At 38.2% G+C, this 23,761-nt stretch overlaps 1 protein-coding gene across 1 annotated transcript in view; it reads left to right on the forward strand.

Moving 5' to 3' along the window:
* The window catches only part of LOC148149826 (neurobeachin-like), a 69,092-nt gene that overhangs the window by 20,168 nt on the left and 25,163 nt on the right, over positions 1–23,761 (forward strand). Inside the window, exons 4-6 of the mRNA XM_087988556.1 lie at positions 14,015–14,104; positions 17,166–17,358; positions 19,933–20,004. Of these exons, the coding sequence (XP_087844682.1) occupies positions 14,015–14,104; positions 17,166–17,358; positions 19,933–20,004 (355 nt within the window). The remainder of the gene's footprint in view (positions 1–14,014; positions 14,105–17,165; positions 17,359–19,932; positions 20,005–23,761) is intronic.

Here is a 23,761-nt window from a genome sequence, read left to right on the forward strand (position 1 = left end):
AAGTATTTTATGCTCCCTGGCCTGGATTGTTTGTGGCTGTACTGCTCCCACTAACTGCAGCTCATCCAATCTGCAGGCTGCCAGGCAATTTCTCCTTAACTCAAATCTACTGGTGTTGCTGTAACTCAATAATGTAACAACCTCCAAAAGTACAAAGTCTTGAACTGTTAAAAATGTGTACCATTTGATTTTTAAAGTTGCAAATATCTCCTCATATTTCAACTCTATAGCAGTGTCTGATTTCCATTCCAGTTTATAATCAAAAAAGATAAAATATATGCACCCTTATACCCATGAAGTGGAGAGGCAGGTAGTAAATATATCTACCCTTTTCCTGTCTCACTGGAAATTACCAGCAGCATCTCCTCTGCATCCTGCCCTCATCAGCTCTAGTATTTAAACTAGTGTTACATTCAAAGCAGGATAACAATTTCAGCTATGTTATGTTTCTTTTTAAGTGTTTAGTTGTAAACTTATCATTAAATCCAGTATATTTTCTTTTGTTGACATGACTTAGAAAAGTTACTAGTGTTTGAAAGGTTGCGCTTGAAAATAACTAACTCATTTCTTGCTAATAGTACGGTGCTAAATTATTTAGCAGTGCTATTTTTTTCAACAACATTTAGATGTGACTTAGTTGTCAAGAACTAATAAAGTCCTTTCTTTCTTACAAAGGTGCAGCTGGCAGTTATAAAAACAATAATGAGGCAGATGTTTAGTCAAGTGGAAATAGTCGATTTAGTGATATTAACTCAGTCCATTTTGGTGATTTTTTAAAAAATAATTATTTCGTGGGGTGTGAGCATTGCTGAAAAAGCCAACAGTTGTAATTTTTAAATGCTGACACCGGTAGTTAGCTAATAGATGGTAAGAAGTTACTGGAACAAATTTTAAAAATAATAAAATGTAAAATGCCCTTAGTGCTATATAGTGAGCTACATTTTTGAACGTATTTTAAATGAAGTGTAGCATTTATGCAAACAAGTATGATCTTCCATCAGAAATTCAAGTCCTTTATGATAAATAATTAATATTATTTTGGCACGCATAATGAAAGACTTTTTGAACTCCAAATGGTAGAACTTTATCAGATACTGAGGTAGATAAGGGTTTGAGATGAATATTCGAGTGGTTTTTATGGTCAATAATAGATCTTGTATTGCCAATTATGTCATTTGGATGACATTTGGGAACCCAGTGACAAGCACTGTTGCCTTTTGATCATCTAATACTGAAGGTATCTTAATTACTTTTTCAGTTTGTTGAAAAAAACAAGCTGGAAAACAATCTCTCCTTGAATTTATTAAAGTGACATCATTTGGAAATTTTTTTTCTTGTGTGGAATTGAAAGAATTCTTTCTCAAACTAGTGGAACGAATTATTTGTATGCACAGAGTTAACAGAGTACATGTTGGTGCTTTGAAACAAAGTGAACATAACTGTTGCATTTCTTCTTCATATTCTTGTTTTCAGTGTTAGCTTGGTTGTTTTCTTATTACAATCTTGACTACTCTGTATTGAAAGAAAACGTTCAACATTTTGATTACAACCCCTAGCCATTTCTTGAAATGCCCATGATGGAAGACATTCTTAGGTGTAATGATCAGCTTGAGGGTATTCATTCATTCATCCCTGACAGGTGAAACTTAACATTTTGAATGTTAACCACAACGATTATGGAAATAAAATGGTAAGAAATTAGTTACTGACAAATAATTTTGTTCCTCATGTCAAATTAAAATCTGACACCTCCTTACAACAAGGAAGCTGCTGTTTGGCCAGTTTAACTTTGTTCATACCTAAATAAATATTTCACCATGCTATTGGAAAGTAATGTTTTCTCTTGCAGCTGGTACTGAAGTACTTGAGGTTTGACTAAGATTCAATATCCCAAAATTTCATATTTTGATTATTAATTCATTTGGTTAGATAAAGTTTACTGATGGAAGAAGATAAGTATTTAGTTGTGTTTTGCTCTGTTGATTTTCAGGCTAGGTTGCAAGGGTTCAAGGCAGTGTGAGTGGTTATCAAACTTCTGGCTGTATCATCAGGTTTTCATCTTTATTTATATTTTATCATTAATTGACATGTTATTTGTTACATTATATTGATGGAGAATGTCTTTGGTTTTGATGGTATTCTTTTTCTGTGAGTAACAACATTTATTTTTTGGAAGGCAACCCAAATGATCTGTTCCTCACTCTTACAGCAACATTTAACCACAGATTCTCAGGAATAGCTGATATATTGCAGAGTTCCCTATATAAAAATTTGAAAATCCTTGGCAAGGATTATTTTTCAAATGAGCAAAGGTTGCTTTCCTAATACAGAGTCACTTGCCCGAACCGGGGATGCTGGATTTTAGAATTTGTTGATTTTCAGAAATCAAAATTGGAATGCAGCAATTCACATTGAAAAGCTTTAATCCAGTGAATATAGCACCATGCATTGAATTTAATTTCCTCATTTTGATACATGAGCATGACCTATTTGAAATGTGAAAAGCCCAATCAAAACAAATGTCCGGTTCTCAAACAAATGGCAGTTTTTAAGGTAGCTGAATTTAAAAGATTGTAGTCACATTGGGGCAGGCAATAAACAAAGAAATAACTAATGCTTGTAAAAATGGTATGGCAATTATCATAGGGAGTTTTAATCTACATATCGATTGGTCAAGCCAGCTCGGTCAGGGTAGCCTTGAGGAGGAGTTCATTGAGTGTAACTGTGATAGTTTTCTTGAACATATGTAATGGAACTGACTAGGGAGCAAGCTATCCTAGATCTAGTCCTGTGTAATGAGAACAGGAATAATTAATGACCTCAAAGTTAGGGATCCTCTTGGAAGGGGTGATCACAGTATGGTTGCATTTAGAATACAGATGGAGAGTGTAAAGATAAAATCTAATACCAAGGTCATGTACTTAAACAAGGGAGACTGCAATTGGATGAGGGGGGACTTGGCTAATGTAGACTGGAAACAAAGACTTTATGGTGGGACAGTTGATGAGCAGTGGAGGAATTTCAAAGTAATTTTTCAAAGCACTCAGCAAACGTATATTCCAGTGCAAAGGAAGGACTGTAAGAAAAAGGGTAATCTGCCATGGGTGTCCAAGGAAATAAGTGAGCCTATCCAATTGAAAGAGAAGGCATACAAAGTGGCCAAGATCAGCAGGAAGCGAGAAGATTGGGAAAGCTTTAAAGGTCAAGAGAATGCCCCAAAAAGAGCTACAAAGAAAAGTAAGATAGAAAATGACAAAAAGCTATCACAGAATGTAATGACAGATAGCAAAAGTTTCTATAAATATATGAAATGGAGGAGAGTGGCTAAAATAAACATTGGTCCTTTAGAGGATGAGAAGGGGCATTTAGTCATGTGATATGATGAAATGGCTGAGGTATTGATTATGTATTTTGTGTTGGTTTTCACAGTGGAGGACATTAATAGCATGCCAGTAATTGACAAAGAAGCGAAGGTAGGTGAGGACCTGGAAATAATCATCATTACAGAAGAGGTAGTGTTTGGCAGGTTAATGGAGCTAAGGATAGACAAGTCTCCTGGCTCTGATGGAATGCATCCCAGGGTACTAGAAGAAATGGTGGGAGAAATAGCAAGTGCACTTGTGGTAATTTTCTAAAGTTCGCTGGACTCGGGCTGTTCTAACAGATTGGAAAACAGGAAATGTGATGCCATTGTTTAAAAAGGGAGATAGGCAAAAAATGGGGAATTATAGACTGATCAGCTTAACTTCTGTAGTGGAAAAGATGCTTGAGTCCATTAGCAAGGAAAAAATAGCAAGGCATTTAGATAGAAATTGTCCCGTTGGGCAGAAGCAGCATGGGCTCATGAAGGGCAGGTCATGTTTAACTAATCTTTTGGAATTCTATGAAGATCTTACGAGCACGGTGGACAATGGGGACCTAGTAGATGTGGTGTACCTATATTTCCAAAAGGCCTTCGACAAGATGCCGCACAAGAAGCTGCTGCATAAGATAAACATGTGTTACAGGTAAAGTATTAGCATGGATAGAGGATTGGTTGACTACCAGGAAGCAAAGAGTGGGGATAAATGAGTGCTATTCAGGTTGTCAATCAGTAACTAGTGGTGTGCCTCAGGATCAGTGTTGGGACTGCAATTATTCACAATTTATATAGCTGATTTGGAGTTGGCGACCACGTGTAGTGTGTCAAAGTTTACAGATGACACTAAGATGAGTGGCAGAGCAAAATGTGCAGAGGACTGTGAAACTTTGCAGAGGAATATAGATACTTTAAGTGAGTGGGGAAAGGTCTAACAGATGGAATACAATGTGAATAAATGTGAAGTCATCCATTTTGGGAGGAGTAACAGTAAAAAAGACTGTTACTTGAATGGTAAAAAGTTGCAGCATGCTGCTATGCAGAGGTATCTGGGTGTCCTTGTTCATGAATCACAGAAGGTTGGTCTTCAGGTACAACAAGTAATTAGGAAGGCAAATGAAATTTTGTTCTTCATTGCTAAAGGGATTGAGCTCAAAAGCAGGGAGGTTATGTTGCAGCTGTATAGGGTGCTGGTGAGACCACGCATGGAGTACTGCAAGCAGCTTTAGTCTCCTTAATTGAGAAAGGGTTCACTGGCACGAGAGGGGGTGCAAAGGAGGTTCACTGGATTGATTCTGGAGTTGAGGGTGTTTGGCTTACAAGGAGAGACTGAGTAGACTGAGATTATTCTAAATTCATTGGAATTTAGAAGAATAAGGGGGGACCTTACAGAAACATATAAAATTACGAAGCGAATTGATAAGATAGAAGTAGAGAGAGTGTTTCCACTGGCAGGTGAAACTAGGACAAGAGGGCACAGCCTCAAGATTAGAGGGAGCAAATTTAGGACTGAACTGAAAAGGAACTTCTTCACCAAGAGGATTGTAAATCTATGGAGTTCCCCGCCCAGCGAAGTAGTTGATGCTACTTCAATAAATGTTTTTAAAGCTAAGATAGGTTTTTTTTGGACATTGAAGGAATTAAGTGATACGGTGAGAGGGCGGGTAAATGGAGCTGAGGCCACGAAAAGCTCAGCCATGATCTTATTGAATGGCAGAACAGACTCGAAGGGCCAGATCCTGCTCCTAGTTCTTATGTTCCTATGTAGCCTGCTGTTTGGTTCACTTTGAATTCCAAACATGTTCTTATAGCAATACTGCAGCTTGTTTCTTTGTTTATTTATTTATTATTTTTGTTTTTAACCAATATGTATGTTGCCTAATATTCTTAAAATTATAGAAAAGGAATCTGTTGTGCTTAGTGTTGGGAATGCAGAATTAGCGAATGGTTAATATGGAATTCTGACAATTGTTTAGATCTCCAAAGAGACAAATAATGCAAAAACAAAGTGAACATTCAGTGATAGGTGAGTGAATGCCATTTTTTAAAAAGAACTATTGTTGTCAGCAACTTAGTTTTGTTCTACAATTTAAAACCTTTCCCTTTTTACTTTTTACACTGTCTCTTTAGTAGACATTCAATTTTTTCAGACGACTGCTGGTTCTTGAGGGTTTATTTCTGTTCCTGATCTTTCTCAGCTCAATAACTTTTAACACAGGAACTGCCTTTCAAAATGAAGGTTTTTACTGGTGATTCTCCCTCCGTCACAAGCTGGGTGATTCTTGCAACCCAGTTTCAAATTTGGTCATTTCAATCTGAGCACAAGCTGTCATCTGTATTCCTGCACGATGAACCTCTACCACTTCTGAATGACTCACATGATCACCTTCATTTGACCTAAATTAAAGGCACTGTTCTACATGACATCATTCTAAAATATATTTCATAGGATGTGGGTATCATTGCCAAGGGCTATATTTGTTGCCCATCCCAATTGCTCTTGAATTAAGTGGCTCGCTATGCCTTTTCAGAGGATATTTAGGAGTCAAACAGTCAGGTGTCTGGAGTCGTATGTAGAGACAAAAAAAACTGCACATGCAACATCAGGAGGTAGTATAACCTGAAAAACATTGACTTCTCCACCTTCTCATATTGCCTGGCTTGCTGAATTCTTCTAGCTCCCTGTTTGTCTACTTTGGAGTCATGTGTAGGCCAACTGAGTAGAGACAGCAGATTTCCATCCCTTAAGGGCTTTAGAGAACCGTACAGGCTTTTTGCAACAATGAATTAGTTTAATAGTCGTTGTTTCTAGCTTTATAGCCCAGATTTATTAATTGCATTTAAATTCCATCAGCTGCAGTAGTGGAAATTAAATCCATTTCCCCAGACCATTGGAATGGGTCTCTGGATTACGAGTGCAATAACATTGCATCTTTCCAAGTTGCAACACATCTTCAAATTTCTTGTTGCAATATTATTTGTTTGAAACTGTTCAAAATGCTTCCAGTAGTGTGTTTCTGTCTCTCTGCCTTTCACTTGTCTCCATTTGATAGTCACATTATTAGTAAAACAAAAAACTATTCCTTCACAGAATGTGCATTGCTGGTGTGGCCAGCATTTGTCACCCATTGCTAATTACCTTTGAGAAGGAATTGCTGGAAGTCTATCTTGAGGTTAAGGAATTATCTACAAATGACAGTAGGGTTTTCCTGTTGCAATTTGACATGCTCGGAACCTCCTCATTCCCTTGCTGCCTTAGAGTCCTCCATCATCTTTTATTCACTATCTGTAATGGAAAGCATTGGGATTAACTATTAAACTTCTCGATAAGCATCTTTCTGTGTTCATTGTCTAATCCATGACTGCAACAAGATGAGGAAGATCTAAAGAATAATGTTTTATAATCCAGATTGAAAGAAACTGGAGTTAAATTAGATAGACCCTGAAAACATATAAAGATCATGATGTGTGATTAAATCTTGATTGATTGTAATGCAAGCAGCATGCCAAATTAATACTGCTTGTTCATTTCCACAATCTTGACAACAAACCAGAAGTAAAAAAGAAAGACTTGCATTTGTATCATTCTTTTCACAACCACTAGATATCTTTAAGCACTTTACAAACAGTGAAGTACCTTTGAAGTGCACTCACTATTGTTAATTAAAAAAAAGCTGAATTTCACATAGCAAACTCCCACAGAAAAAATTGAAGGGACCAGATAATCTCTTTTTGTGATGTTGATTGAGGGGAGGCTTTGACATGTACTGGAACTGAAAATATCAAAGATTGCATTATCTTCCTACTCTAATATTCTGTCAAATATGTCACCTCCCCATCAATCCACACTCACATCTCATTACAAACTGCTGATAATATAAACCTCTCTTATTTCTTGCACCACAGCTTTACTCCAGTGCTTTTTCCTCTTAGATGTACTATTCATACACAATCTAACTAGGCAGAGGAGGAACCTCCAGTTACAAATACTGTATATTTATCTTCATGATAGATTTCATGAGAAATATGCAAGTAGTGATGCATTGGACTCAAATGGGCCACAACCAAGGTAAAACTCAAATATAGTGCAAGTGCTAGAGGGTGAGTTTGCACTTGGTTTACTGCTGGGATTTAGATGAGTGGTTTGATGGGGCAACCTATGGAAGAACACTGATATGTATGGACAACAAAATGATTGATACATTGACTGCAGGATGTCTGACAAGTTTTCTAATGTTAAAACATTTGGAGGAGTCCAGCACCAATTGGACAAAGTGCTTAATTTTGAACTTGGAGCACTTCCCAACATGGAAATCGTGGCCAGCTATGATCCAGCGTCTGATGGCCAATATCACAGTTTTCATTGCAATAGAAACACTTGCACAAGGGAAATGCAGACTGTGTCATGCAAGATCAGCTTGATATCATCATGGTAATGGATTAAAGGCACTTTTCTAAGTTATACATATGACTCCTTGGAGGGTGGGTGTTTTGTCCCATCTCAAGATGTCAGACTTCAGTCTCTCAATGAAAAAAAGTCATGTTAGACTCAAAACATTAACTCTGTTTCTCTCTCCTCAAATGCTGTTGGTCTACTGATTTTTGTTTTTATTTCAATTGCCAGTCAGTCAGTCAGTCAGCCAGCCTACTTGCTGCCACTATTGGTTGTAAGCATAATCTAAATATGAGAATTCTAGGCCCTAGTCTGTATGTGATTATAGTCCAAAGCTATCTGCAGAGTCAGCAGCCTCCACTGGACATGCTGCAGCCAGTGGATTTGTGTTGTGTAGGGGCACTGGGACAGACAGACAGCCTTGCAAGGTAGCCCTACAGGAATGTATAGGGTAATTAGCAATACACCGTGATTTAGATAAACATTTTTTTTAGATTACTTACAGTGTGGAAACAGGCCCTTCGGCCCAACAAGTCCACACCGACCCTCCAAAGAGCAACCCACTCAGATCCATTCCCCTACATTTACCCCTTCACCTAACATACAGGCAATTTAGTATGGCCAATTCACCTAACCTGCACATTTTGGGGCTGTGGGTGGAAACCCACGCAGACACGAGGAGAATGTGCAAACTCCACACAGACGGTTGCCTGATGTGGGAATTGAACCTGGGTCTCTGGCGCTGTGAGGCAGCAGTGCTCACCACTGTGCCACCATGCCGCCCACTAATGATGAAGTAGCCTATGGTTTGTGCAGCAGGCAGCCATAAATTCTGATATCTTGTTGGTCAAGTATCTCAATGCTCCATCAGAACAACTAGACAGCAGAAGCATTGTGTCAGTGCCACAATGGTGTGTACTATTTTATTTCATGTGGTAGCATTGTTTTCATTGTATGTATTCTGCCCATGAATCCATGTGTTGTGCAGTAGAGACACCAAGCATGTCATTAGTTGTTGGCTCTCATTGCCTGTTAGAGTTCTGTGGTTTGTCATGTTAGCTGAAATTCAGTTGGCACAGTAGACATTAACATGTACTTACATATATGAATTACTGCTTACTATCATACACCAACTGGAGTGAAATCTATTTCAGATCCAGTAAAGTATACAGTTGTCATTTGGTATTTACAGAAAATGCACATGCAGTCAATGGCACTCTGCGCCATATCGAAGGTCACAATCCTAGTGAAGCATTGTGTTTGTTCTGCCTGCATGTCCCTGACAAAGGATTTAAGAAAACCTCGATAACTTTCTTTGAAGAAGGAATCACAGAAAGCTCTGTTAAGCAGTAGTCCACAATCTATAAGATGCTACAAATATCTGCAGCTCATTCTTGGGTGCAAAAACATTTATTGCTTTAATCATCTTCACAGTTACTGTTAAGTTGACCTTTGCCATGGTCTGGAAATGAAGAGACTCAAAAGAAGCTCTATCACCTGCCTCATAATCTACCTGCACCTCTACTGGCACCCAAGGTGTCTGAGGAGGGTCCTTGTTTAGATCCAGTAACGCAATCTGGACAGCACAACATCGATATATCCCAGCAGCTGAGGGAGGATCTTACAGCTGGATCCCCAGAGGACTGTTGAGGACCAGACCCTTGCTGAGCCTCATGCTGATGTTAAGCCTCTGGTTGTGGCAACAACAAAGTGATTGGAACATGCAGCAGGAGCAAATATAGTGTAATTCTGAATAGGGTAAGGTGGAGTCCATACACACCACAAGATCTGTCATGAATCAAGTTATTTGAATGCATGGCTTCATCCATTGGAAAGGATGGAAACTGGCATAGAGAACCTGATCGCGCCCCACACCTTCAGAGGACTTCTGTCATGGTGACCCAAGACAACAGCACATGAAACTGAGTGGAATGCATTTATTTCACTTGGTGATGTCAACAAGACATGATAGAAGGAAAAGTAATTTTTAAAACATTATGATCACATAGCACAGGTTAATACTCTTTATGGTTTTCACTTGCAAATATGTGCACAGTAAAAATTATTTTTCTGTGATTGTTCATGATTACTGAGTTTCATTGTGGCCTATCATGGTGTCATATGTAACAGCCATAGCATGAATCATGTTTCTCAAATTGTGATAGCTAAAGAGGAAACAAGGACACAGACAGTAATCCAGGATTGCATTTTTGTGCATTCTTTGTTAAACCTCTATGGAACATGGTTTTAAGTTCAAAAGGCAGCTATCATCCTGCACCAGTGCAAGAGAGATGATATTGGCCCATTTAATTTTCAGCATTATAAATGTCACAAGTGTTGAATGATGGTCACATACCCCAAAGAAATCCTTTGTTGTGTGTGTGTGTGTGAGAGAGAGAGAAAAAAAACCCAAAAAATATGGCTCTGTTCCCCATAAATAATTAGGTGGTGGAGGAAGCAGTTTTCAAAGCATATCAGGAAGGGAAGATGGCAGGGCTAGATCTATATCCCATGAAGATAATAGCAATGGTAATACAGATGTATTATTGTTATACAAACATTGCATTGATCAAGATGTTCCTGGCATCCGTTACATGGCTCTCCATGATCCTCAAATACCTGAAAGGCCAGTTTGGATTCATGGGCTCTTCCTTGTGCTCCAAGAAATCCTGCCCATCCAAGAAGGACTGATTTCCTTTTGCTCTTCCTCTTGCAACATCTGGGTGCAGAGCCAGCTGTTCTACTATTTGTGACACATTCTGGATGCATATTAAAGAGTCCCTCCAGTCTTGTCAAGATACAAGGTATGTTCAGAGAAGGCTCTGGTGTACAATCCGCTCATTATGGCTCTGGTGTACAATGAGCTGGATTGTAGCCTCCTCTGCCTCATTCTGGGGTGCCCCACTGGCGTTATCGGTCATGTATGCAATGAATGATCCTTGTCGCTGATAATTGGTTCAGCAATATGAGCTGGGACTTCAACATGAATTGTCCAAGATGTATTTTTTTCCTTATTCATTCACAGGATGAAAGCATTGCTGGCTAGGCTAGCATTTATTGTCCATCCCTAATTGCTCAAAGAACAGTTCAGAGTCAACATGTGGAGTTATTTGTAGGTCAGACCAGGTAAGGATAGCAGTTTTCTTCTTCAAATTAGTGAACCAAAAAGGATTTTCTGATAATTGCTTCATCGTTATCATTAGATTTTTAATTCCAGATTTTATTGAATCTGCCACAGTAGGATTCGAACCCAGGTCTGCAAAACATTACCTGGGTCTCTGGATAAATAGTTCACCAATAATCTCACAAGGGTATTGCCTCCTCATATGTATCATGGCAGCTCCCTGGGAACAAGTACTGGCTTATATTATTCTTCTGTGGTTGCAAACCAGTGTACATTCAAGAAGATAACATTTTACAATTTGCAAATGCGTTTGGCTGTTTCCTGGGAGTTTCTGTGCTAACTTAAGTCTAAGTGATCACATATTTGCTTTCAAGCCCATCCACATTGATATCAAGCTGATCTTGCAGCTTTTTCAATGGCAGTGAAGTTTATGAAATCATTAGCAAAACAAATTAGGGCATCAATTGCCCCCTCTTTGCACCTCTGTGAGATGCCAAATAGATCATCTGTCACTCGCTGAAAGCCACTATTGGTGTAGAAATTGAGCAATGCTGTAACCTTTGTACTGCAACCAAATGTGCATTTTCACCAAATCACAGACAATGCTGCATATTACATTCAAAACCTGATCCAGTACCTTCCACTTTGTCATTCACACACTTGCTTCCACCATCTTTGACTGAGTAAACATAACCTTTTCTCTCTTCATTATTACTCTTCAACCTCTGTCCATTATCCTGAAGCCCATCACCATTTTCCTACAGACATTATCTCAATGGGCATTCTGATCCTGAACCCCCCTCCCCCCGCCCCGCCTTTTATTCTCCTCCTTACTCTTAACCCACCTCATGAGATTTTCTAGTATCCAACCATGAGTCTGGACCTGTCTCAATATTAAATACACCTTCCCCTTTGACTGTAGCTATCCCCAAAACCCTCAATTCGATTCATAGGACCCCCACCATTGATTTCACTGACTTCACCCTTCAGGCCCTTCCTTCAACTTTAAATCTCCAATTGATTCACCCAACCCATTCTGGACTACAATACACAGGAAGCTAGGTCTTTTCATCCACATGACCTGCACATCACCGGGGTGGCTCAGTGGTTAGCACTGATGCCTCACAGCATCAGAATCCCAGGTTCAATTCCAGCCTCGGGTGACTGTGTAGAGTTTGCACATTCTCCCCATGTCTGCATGGGTTTCCTCCTGGTGCCCTGGTTTCCACCCACAGTCCAAAGATGTGCAGGTCAGGTGAATTGGCCACGCTAAATTGCCCATAGTGTTAGCTGCATAAGTTAGCGGGAAATGGGTCTGGGTGGGTTGCTCTTCAGAGGGTCGGTGTGGACTTGTTGGGCCGAAGGGCATGTTTCCATGCTGTAGGGAATCTAATCTATTCTTTACACCCTCCCTTCCCTCTACTACGTCTCCCTGTATTCAAGCACCCACCTTTTATATTCGCCATCTTAGGCCATAGAGTTCAATACGGAAACTTGCTTCCCTTAGTTAAAACTATACAGATCCAATTGGTGGACTTTATCTTTAAATGATCATGAATCAGGTGTGGTGATATTTTTTAGCACTGTTAACTTTATTCTGAAGGTAAGATTTTATTGAGAACTGTTTCAATTTAATCAATATTCGTTGCATGAGAATGTATTACAAGAGCTTTCCAAAGGCCCAGAGTAAACTTTGACATGCTGCAAACACACTGCTGACTCAATTGCTGCAACCCAACCCACCATTGAGAAATCGAAATTTCACAATTTGAGAATTATGTCATCTGGCACACCACATTTCCCACTCTTGCGGACTCTGTGAAATTCCATTTCTTATGTTTTAGGATCAAGGGCTAAGAAAAAACTGTTTTACATAGGCCACGTTCACCATACGGCACAAGCCAATATAAAACGCGTGGATCCAGCATTAGGCTAACTAACAAACATTATCACAAACTGCAAATAAATGTCTTGAATCCATGGTTATTAAAATATATGCATTTGTCTCCTTCAATACATCACCCTTTTCACCACCCGCATTCAGCACCATCCCACTTTTAGATTTTTTTTACTTAAAGATTCACAAATTTCATAGTAAATGTTGATGTAATCAGCAAACTTATAGGTTTCTTGTCAACATGTTTCACATTTTTAGAGCTAAACTGAGCTGTTTGTTCCTCATGTTTCCATTTTGTCAAAGCATGCAGAGGTTGCATGATTATAATGTTTTTAATCACGTTTGCTCTGATTAGACCTATAGAAAATGAACAAATTACTGGCTACCTCCGCTCTAAGTAATAAAAATAGCTGGAAGGAATTTTCCTTTTGTTTGACAGACTATGGCTTCTCATCTATGCACCACTGACTGACTTGTCTCCTCTGTGAAACCAGCTATTTCCTGATTTACTATGGTAGGGCATAATTGATAGTTTATGTAACATTTAATTCACTACACAAGAGAATCTCTTTCTGTCAGTGAGTTCAGCTTGTATGAGAATTAGAATACTGCAATTATCTAAACACTACCCTCATATAGAATATGTAACTAATAAGGTGGTCATTCTCAGTTGAACAAAGATTGACACCCACTTCTTCACAACTAACAAATGCTATAGATGAGGTAAGTACTTTGTCACAAAAGATGTCAGAATTCTTTTTAATGAGCAATTAAATAATTGCTATTTGTTCACTGCATTTTTTTCAAAAGAGAATTGCTTCCTGACCTGTGGCCATTTTGTCCTTTATTATAGATCCCAGAATATTTTTTCCATTAGATCTCCCATACACTTTTCCATAGATAAGATTTTGCAAATGTATTTCAGTTTAAAGGATTGATATGATATGCTATATAGTCTATAATCTTTTAGCATGTTGTCATCAGTTAATTTTTTTATTGGCCCTTAACCTGTGTGAATGAATATAATGGAATAAAGGAATAATTAGTCTCAGAATGGTGCAGAAAAAAACGTATTGGCTGCAACTGACATACAGTTTAATTTTACAAATTGCAAAAGAAGCACATTTGCTGAGAAATTCCAAAAGTCTTGGCTGAGCTGAAATGTGCTTGCGTTGTCAAACAGAACATTGACCCATCACTTTGATGCATATTGATCATGACAATCTTTCTTTTCTCCCTCAGGCCATGGAAGTGCACATACAGAACCTTGGACAAATGCCATCTCAGTTGCTTATTGAGCCACATCCACCTCGAAGCTCTGCCATGCACCTGGTGAGAAATAATGTGTTTGAAATCTGCTTTATATGAACTTCACCTGGTGTAAAAACAAAATGCCAGGTTGCAGATGAGGAAGGCACAATGCTACAAGTGGGGAAAAAAACAGAATAATTATATGTGGTTTTTGTTACGAATTCATTTTTGCATATAAGACTATCATAAATTTAATCAACTCTCCCCATATTATGAACAGGACTGAAATCTTCATAGGCTTGGATATCTGAAGCAAATAAAACTGGAGGAGATGTTATATATTGGGAGTTGAAGTGTCACTGAACAAGAGTGCATATTTGTAATTCAGTTTGGAAATTTAGTGCATTACAAATAATTTTCTATTTATTCCTTTTAACTAATTACTCTCAGGCCTGCATTTTACTTTGTTAGCATAAGCTGCCACTGAACTAAGCATTTCTTTTCCCATGGCTTTGCTGCCTCAGCAAGAAAAAGTGAATGAGCACCAGGAATGATTGAGAACGGTAACTAGTTAGTGCAAGATTGAAACTGATGATCCAATCTGTGACAGTGGATGACAGGGAGGGGGAAGTACTGTTGGTTTGGGAATTACTGAGACATACAGTGGATGAAAACACTGTGTGGAGGATGCTGATCACATGCATGAGAATTACAGGAAACTAATAGAGGAATCAATTGCTGCAGGAAGATGGCCAAGACAAGAAAAATAATCAGGGCCGAGCAACTTACCTCCCCAATTTTACTAACTACATTTTGAAATTGTTCCTGAAGCCAGTGAGATCCTTCTTTAAAGAAATTATAAGGCTCAGTAATGCCATCTAGTTCTGACAGAAGTGTTAACATAAACCCTGAGCATGGGAGCCACGGTACTTTCCTGCCAGAAGAAAACCATCAGAAAGTGAATCTAAGGTCAGAAGAAGTCCAGAAATATATTTTTTTGAAAAATGGCATTTGTTTCCTTGTGAATTAATAAGAACTGAATGCTTCCTCCAAGCCCCACAAAGAAACATAGGATCTTTCTGCATTGGGGTTCCATGGCACACCCTTGACTGTGATTGCCATCAGAACCCCCTCTGGAGACTAGTTATGGGAGTCCGTTTTATTCCTGATAACCACCCAACTTCAGCTATTAAGTGGCCATTTCCTCCCTCTTTCCAGACCTTGTTTGGAAGTTGGCAGATATTATGTTTTAAAATGGGCTCTGTCTCCGTGCCATTGTTACTGGATGGGTGGGTTCATCACTAAGACCATATTCTGACCTGGGACTGATAGTCAACTGTTGACTGTATATATTGACATATTAACTTTCACTTGGAGAAACTAAGTCAAGAATGTGGCCTGTGACATGAGGAGCAATTATATTATAATCACATCAAAAGTTTACTTAACAGAAATTAGACTTTCTAAATAGTTTAACATCCCCATCCTTCAAAAAACAGGACATCACCTGACTTCCCATAAAGTGATGGTTGGAACATGGTGGGAAGTCTGTTAGTTTGTGTACACTTACTGGATCCAGAAATGTGCAAGTAGGTACTGCTGTCCTCTGCTTGTCCTCACAAGCTTCTAAAAAACAACAGACACATAGGTTTGCCAGTTAGTAGTGATGATTCAAAAATAGAGTTATCATGCTGCAGAAACAAGACTACTAACGAGGTAACTCTCCTCAAGATTATTTTGGTCCCCTCCTTTTTCCATAGAACTGGAAAAAGTTAACTGTAATTTTTCATTGTTGTGATGATGTTGCAATTGCCATTTAAAGATTACTAAAGCAAAAACTGAATCTATTTCAACCTTTATCTCAGTGCTAAAATTATCTTTCGCCTAATGTACTTAACATGACAATAGTTGGGATAGTAGCCAATAGAAAATTAAAGTAGTTGGTAATGTCTGGAGAAACATTAGAGATAAGAGGAGCAATATTTGTGAAGTGTAAGGAGAGAAAAGCATCAGGAATAGTAAAAATATATTTTAAAAAGTCTTGAATTTCTGAAGCAGTTTCTAGTAATCACACTCTATTCAATGTGATAATTACAGTTTAGCATTACGGGATCCATTCATGTGTGGTGATGATGGCCAGGCCAGCACTTATTGCCCATTTGTTGATGCCCAGAAGGCTGATGAGAGTGAGCCACATTGCTGTGCTGTGCTGTCCTACATGGGCTTCAGATCCACAGCACAGCTGTGCTGTGGATCTGAAGCCCGTATAGGACAGACCAGGTAAGATAGCAAATTTCCTTCACTACAAGACACTATTGAACCTGTAGGGTAAATCTATGAGATGCATTCTGGTGTGTGCACCTAAGACTATTATCTATAACTCTACCAAAATTGAGGAGAAATGCCGGCCTCTGCCATAGGAATCCCAGACCTCTGTGATGCCAATTACCTTGTTTGGTGTAGGCAGAGATTCTGCTCCAATGGACCATTCCAGAATTCCAACGTAGAGGAAGGTATGTGTACATCTTGGCCTAACATGGAGCCCTTCCAGCGTGCGCATATTGAAGTTACTTTATGATGAGACTGAACTGGAAAATGGCAGGTTTTTTTAACTGCATGGTGTTCCACTGAGTTACCAATTCAAATTATACGTTTTATTCAGGGATTTGAACAGAAAATGCCAATTGCAACATCTAAAATTTGCTGAAAATAATAACGTGTTGGTTCTTAATACTTTACTGGGTATCAAACTCTTTAGAACTTCACAGCAAATGATTTACTGAAAATATTCTCAGTCATGTTTGCCAGATGTCCTTTCTGCTGTATTTTAGTTTGTTATTCAGTGGTAAAATGAACAGATATATCTTTTGTGCTGAACATTTCCTGTACATGAAACCCTTTCTTTACACCTAATAATTCCTGCTCCACATGAACCTCTTGTTACCTATCCCATTGTTCAGTTCACTGGTCAAGTTCTAGATTTCCTAGATATAGGTGCTGTTTGTTTTTTCATAATAGCATAAATTCCTAATTTATGTTAAAACTTTGCCTACTGTATTTTCCCTGTTTTTCCAGACCTCCACATTAATTGTGTTTTCCCTTCTACCTCTTCTGTTTTCTCCTCTTTGTTTCTACTCAACAGTGTTTCCTTCCACAGAGCCCACTCATGTTTAAGGATCAGATGCAGCAAGATGTTATAATGGTGCTAAAATTTCCATCCAATTCCCCTGTTACCCATGTGGCAGCCAACACACTGCCTCATCTAAGCACCCCTGCTGTGGTCACTGTGACTTGCAGCAGACTGTTTGCAGTGAATAGGTGGCATAACACTGTAGGTAAGTGAAAACGCTTTGAATCTTTTTTAATCTTAATAACCTGAAATTTTGTGAATACGTGGTTATTCTATTTCTGCTGTTTAATGCAATAATGTGTAAAAACAAAGGCAGTAGATTGTTGGAGGTTCTACATGCAAGTGAACATACATCTTTTCACAGAGGATGGAATATAAGTTGCTGATCCATACTGAAATTAAATCTTTCCACATTACCAGTGCCTCTAAATCTTTTATATATGAATCTACTGTTGTTAAAAGTACTTGATATATATCTGACAATAGAATTCTTTGTTAAAATTGTAATGGCATATCTCCCTTTTTTCTAGACTGCTATCTGTTTTCTAAATTACAAAACTGAAACAAAAAGTTTCAATGGAAAGCGAAGGGAAAGCGCAGTAATATTAGATATGAGAGCACTTTGTCAACTATTATGCATTAAAATGGACTGCAGGCCATTGCACCAATATCTTTGCTGGAAACTTTTGGAGTGGCAGTATTCAATGTGTATTGTTATAGTATTACACCTCTATCTTCATTTAGTTTTCTGGTGGCCTTAAATTTAAATTATTACAATTTTTATGACAGCTTGGTTTATTATAGTTAGCTTCTAAATATTTGTGAAACAGTGATATGAGTAATATTAATAAACATCCTTCAGATAAACATTTTCCAGGTCACGAAAACCTGCAAAAGAGTGTAGTTTATGTTTTTATTTATTGATACTAACTATTCCAGCAAATATTAAAGTACACCATTTTTCTAATTTCTAAGGTGTTCTTTTAAATAAATGAAGATACTGAAATAAATTGTTTAAATATATTAGTTTAAAAAACTGCTCTTTTTGGAGTTAGACACTCCAAATATACTATTTATTTTAATTGGCTATAGATCTTTTTAGTCTTTTCAATGAATAGTATCTTCTTGTAAAATATATGTTGTTGAAAGGCAGCTAGTTCACCACTTTTTTAATGTTAGGACAGTTTATTCTTGGGAACTTTGCAAGTTGTAATGCGACTTTTCTGTTAGTCTGTTTCAGAGTAATTACCTTTTAGAAATGTTTAATATGTTTTTTTATTAATGATGTTGTAAGAAATTTATGAATGATCCAATGTCTAGGGTGACATCCTTAATGCTTGGGCGCCTCCTGTGAAGCCATTTTTGGCACAGGATTCCCATTTCCTGGCTTGTCTTAGCGCTCTCGCCCATAGGTGTTCAAAGTTTGTGAGAAGATTTGTAGCTTGGGTGCTCATTGTTGTGGTTCTGTTCTCCGAGCTGGGAATTTGTGTTGCAGACGTTTCATCCCCTGTCTAGGTGACATCCTCAGTGCACTGAGGATGTCACCTAGACAGGGGACAAAACGTCTGCCACACAAATTCCCAGCTCGGCGAACAGAACCACAACAATGAGCACCCGAGCTACAAGTCTTCTCACAAACTTTGAATGAATGATCCAAATTTATTCATTTGTAAATACTACTGTAAACCATGTTGAAAATATTTGCATATTTGGTAAGCAAGTTAAAGGAATATTAATAATATGCACCTAAAAGTTTTTGATTTTTAGTAAGAAATATAACTGATAAGTTTGCTTTGTTTATTATGTAGTGACTAGTTTTACAACTTTTCCCAATTGCTAGGCATTGCTACTTTTCTATAAATAATGGTTTATGGAGAAATTGTTTAGTATAACATTACTTTAAGGAGTGTAGTAAGCAATGAAATTTGTAAACATTTCTCAACATCTTTTCTACCTTGGCCTTTTTCAAATGTTCTTCTCTCCCCTCACTTTTAGTAGCTCCACGGATACTCTTTGAAGACATGATCACTTTTCAGGTGTAGGCCTAGACATTATTGCACAATATAACCTGAATCAGTCCACTCTTTATCCAAATACCAGGCATGCAAACAAAGTTACGTGCTGATCAGAGGAGAGAGTTCTGGCCCAATTTTGTACACCAGAGCCCAGGATAAGTGAGGAAGATTTTAGTAATGCTTTTTATCCAATGAGCATAATCATACAATTCAGTGCTGATGGGAGACCATGAGGTAGACTTGAACTGTGCTATCTGGAAGCTAATTTGGTGGGTCAGCTTTTAATTTCATTAGTTGATTCCAATAGAATGAAAGACTGACATGTGATCCAATGGCCAAATAACAAGCAGGTACTGAAGATGAAAATCCATCCTGTACCTGGAACCTAATCATTTAGATATGGCTGTCACATTGTAAAAGGGTGGTACAATTTTATCTTTCTTTAAATGTCTGTGGGCTTTTTGAGGGACTTATCACTATGATCCACTTTGAACTGTATGAGCTAACTTTGTGTTCTCGGCTACCAAAAACACACATTTAGTTGAAATACATATTCCATGAATTCATTCAGTAAATCTAGCAACAACAACTAACATTTATGTAGTAGTTCTAAAGTAGCTAAATATCACAGCACACTTGATAGTGGTATAATACAAAGTAATGTACACCAAGACTAAGGAGACAGCATGACCTGAAAAGGTTGTATGTTCTAAGATCATTAATTAATTATGTAATTTGTGACACTTCTCATTATTTTTCTGCAGGTCTTAGGGGAGCTCCAGGATACTCCCTGGAACAGGCCCATCACCTGCCGATTGAAATGGATCCATTGATCGGTAACTACTTTTTGCCGGCTATTGTTTTCTCATTTGAGAGTGAGAAGTCTAAAACTCTAGAAAGTAGGCCATGCAGCACACTGAACCTGATCACCTTTCAGTATGATCATGGCACATCATTCACTTAATGTCTTTTTCCTCACACTACTATCATATCTCTTTATGTCATTGGCACATCAAAATTCCAAAGATTCCCAACACTGAATAAAAACATTTCTCTTTATCTCAGACCTAACTGGCTTTCCCTCATTTTAAAATTGCATCCTTTGGTTCTAGATTCCCCAACTGGGTGAATCATAAAATCCCTACAGTATGGAAGCAGGCCATTCAGCCAAAGTCCACACCAACCCTCCGAAGAGCACCTCACCCAGTCCCAGCCCCCAAGCCCATCCTGTAACCTTAAATTTACCATGGCTAATTCACCTTGCAAGCACATCCCAAGACAGTATGGGCAATTTAGCATGGCCAATCCACTTAACCTAAAGGTCTTAGGACTGTGGGAGGAACCTGGAGCATCCAGCAGAAACCCACACAGACACGGAGATAATATACAAACTCCACACAGTCGCCCAAGGGTGGAATCGAACCCGGATGCCTGCACTGTAAGGCAGTAGTACTAACTTCTGAGCCATCATACCAACCTGTGGGAAACATCTTAACAACAAAATACTGAAAGGAATAGATAAGGTTGATGCAGGTTTCGATCAGATCTATCATTCTTCGAAAGTGTAGAGAATACAGGCCCAGATTTCCTGACATCTTTTCATAAGAAAGTCCTATGACAAGGGAACAAGCCTGGTGAACCTTCAAAGTGTTCCCTCTTTGGCAATAACTATCCAAATGAGACCAAAATGATTCCAGATAAAGTTGAATCAATATTCTATAAAAAGTGAAGCAAGACTTCATGACTCATACATCTTGTTTCTACATTTCAAATCCTGACAAAAGGCTAACATACCACAACACACTAATGACTAATGCACCTGCAAGTTAGCCTTCAGTGATTTATTGAAGAGGATACCTAATTGATATCAGAGGTTAAGAGTTGATTGGACAGAATCCTGGTATATATTTTACTTTTCTAGTTGGAGTTTTATTCCAACTCTCACGTCACAGAACTCCAAAACTTGATGACCTGTTTAACATTTATTAATATTTATACACCTGTTCCCTTCAAATTGTCACTTAATTAACATATAACCTAGTTCCATTGGTCTAAAATGTCTTGCAAGGCCCTACTTGATGTTATATTCCCCTGTTTTCTTTATTATTGCGTATATTAATTTACTTTTAATATTGAAAAGAAAACAACATAGATCTCCAAGATTGTACAGAAAGACAGCATATTCCTGTATTTTCAGTGTACATTAGAATACCAAACATTCATGTTCCAAAATTTCTAATGCCTTCTTCACGCTTAGTCCATTTTTTGTAAAACAATCAGACTGCCGCAATCCATCCATTTCAATTTTAAGATTTCACGATTCTCCAGCATCGGTTTCAAAAATTTTGATCCTCAGTCTTTTTTCATTCATGCATTTTGTTGAATCGTACATTATCCAATAATTAATATCAATGTAGCACTCAAGGGGTATTCAGCCGATTCCCTTTTTGGAAGTTCTTTCCAATACTTTCATTAAGAAAAATGCCATATTTACTATCTTGTGTCCTGTTACTTGATGGTCTCTCTATTCTCTGTCTTCTAGCTATTTGTTCCATTTGCCCCATGAATGTTGCTGTAATTGGATTGTTTCCAAAAAGTTTTTCTTTTAGTATTTGTGACATTTGTTCTAGCAGTGTGTGTTTATCTGGAAGTCCTGTCTAAACTCAATATATTGCCACAGTCTAATAACTTAAATATCAACACAGATTGGGTAATTTCCAAATAAAGTCTCGACAGTCTCATATATAATCTCCTGAATTCCATTATATACTCAACACGTAATTATCTTCACTCTTTCTGATTTTGTCTCATGCCCCAGAAGCAGCAATTATTAAATCAACTTAGGAATAAAGGAACAGGAGTAGGCCATTCAGCCTCTCGAGCCTGTACAATTATTCAATTAGATCCTGGCTGATCTTTGGCCTCACTCCGTATTTCTTACTATCTTTGCTTAACAAGAGTTATATCTATCATTGATCTTCAATTAACAACTGCTCCTAAATCCACTGCCATTTGTGGAAGAGAGTTCCAAATATCTACCACTCTGTGGTATTAGAAGTGTTTCCTAATGTCTCCCCAGAATGGTCTGGCTCTAACTACACCTCCTAAATATAGATTACCTAGCCAGTGGAAATGGTTTATTTTTATCTACCCTGTCTTTTCCTGTTAATATTTTAAAAACTTGAATCGGATCATCCCCTAACCTTCTAAATTTTAGCGATAAGAGACCTAACTTGTATAAGCTTCCCTCTCAACCCCTGAAGTACAGGTATCATTCTTGTTGTGCTCCCTTCCAGGCCAATATATTCTTCTTAAGGTGTGGTATGTAAATCTGCTCTCAGTACTCCAAGTGGGGTCTAACCAGGGTTTTGTGTAACTGCAGCATAACTTCTGCATCCTTGCATTCCAGTCCCCTAGAAAAAGGCCTGCATTCCATTAGCTCTCTTCATTATCTTCTGCACCTGTTTGTGACATTTGAAGATCTATGTGCCTGAACCCCCAAGTCTCTTTGGATATCCACTGTATTTAACTTTATACCAACTAGAAAGTACCCTGATCTTTCCTTTTTTGCTCTAGAATGGATAACCTCATATTTGCATACATTGAACTCCATCAGCCACAATTTTGCCCATTCACTTAATCTACCAATATCCCTCTGTATTTTTGTGCTATCAACTACACTCTCTACAATATCGTCTAACTTTGTGTCATCAGCAAATTTAAATATATGACTTTTATGCCATTATTAAAGTTATTAATAAATAATTTGAAGCCCTAACACAGATCCTGTGAGACATCACTGGTCACATCCTATCAATTTGAATATTTACCCATTGTCCCTACTTTCTATCACCTACCACTAAACCAATTTCCCAGCCATTTCAATAATTTACCCTCAATTTCATGGGGGCTGAGTTAACAGTCTCATATGTGGGAGTTTATCAAAAGTCTTCTGAAAGCCCATAATAAATTTTATCCATGATTGTTAATAATTTGTCCAAATCTTCATACGTATTCAAATTATTACTGTCCAATTGTACAAAAGCTTTGCTTGTTAACCTGCTTTGGTATGGTACCAAAAGAGGCAAGGCCATACCTTGTTTCTTCTTTGGTCAGGAAGTAATGTTCTCTACATAGTTACATCATTCTGCTACTTATCTTAAGGTAAAAACAATGACTGCAGATGCTGGAAACCAGATTCTGAATTAGAGTGGTGCTGGAAAAGCACAGCAGTTCAGGCAGCATCCGAACAGCAGGAAAATCAACGTTTCGGGCAAAAGCCCTTCAGGAATATAGGCAGAGTGCCTGAAGGGTGGAGAGATAAATGATAGGAAGGTGGGGGTGGGGAGAAAGTAGCACAGAGTACAGTAGGTGAATGGGGGTGGGGATGAAGGTGATAGGTCAGGAAGGAGGGTGGGGGAAGGTAGCAATGAGTATAATGGGTGGATGGGGGTGGGATGAAGGTGATAGGTCAGAGAGGAGGGTGGAGTGGATAGGTGGAAAGGATGATAGGCAGGCAGGACAAATCATGGGGACACTGCTGAGCTGGAAGTTTGAAACTGGGGTGAGATGGGGGAAGGGGAAATGAGGAAA

This window comes from Chiloscyllium plagiosum, unplaced genomic scaffold, assembly GCF_037043375.1.
Source record: "Chiloscyllium plagiosum isolate Xiang-an unplaced genomic scaffold, Cpla_swu_hap1 HiC_scaffold_6, whole genome shotgun sequence".
Classification (NCBI taxonomy): Eukaryota; Metazoa; Chordata; class Chondrichthyes; order Orectolobiformes; family Hemiscylliidae; genus Chiloscyllium; species Chiloscyllium plagiosum.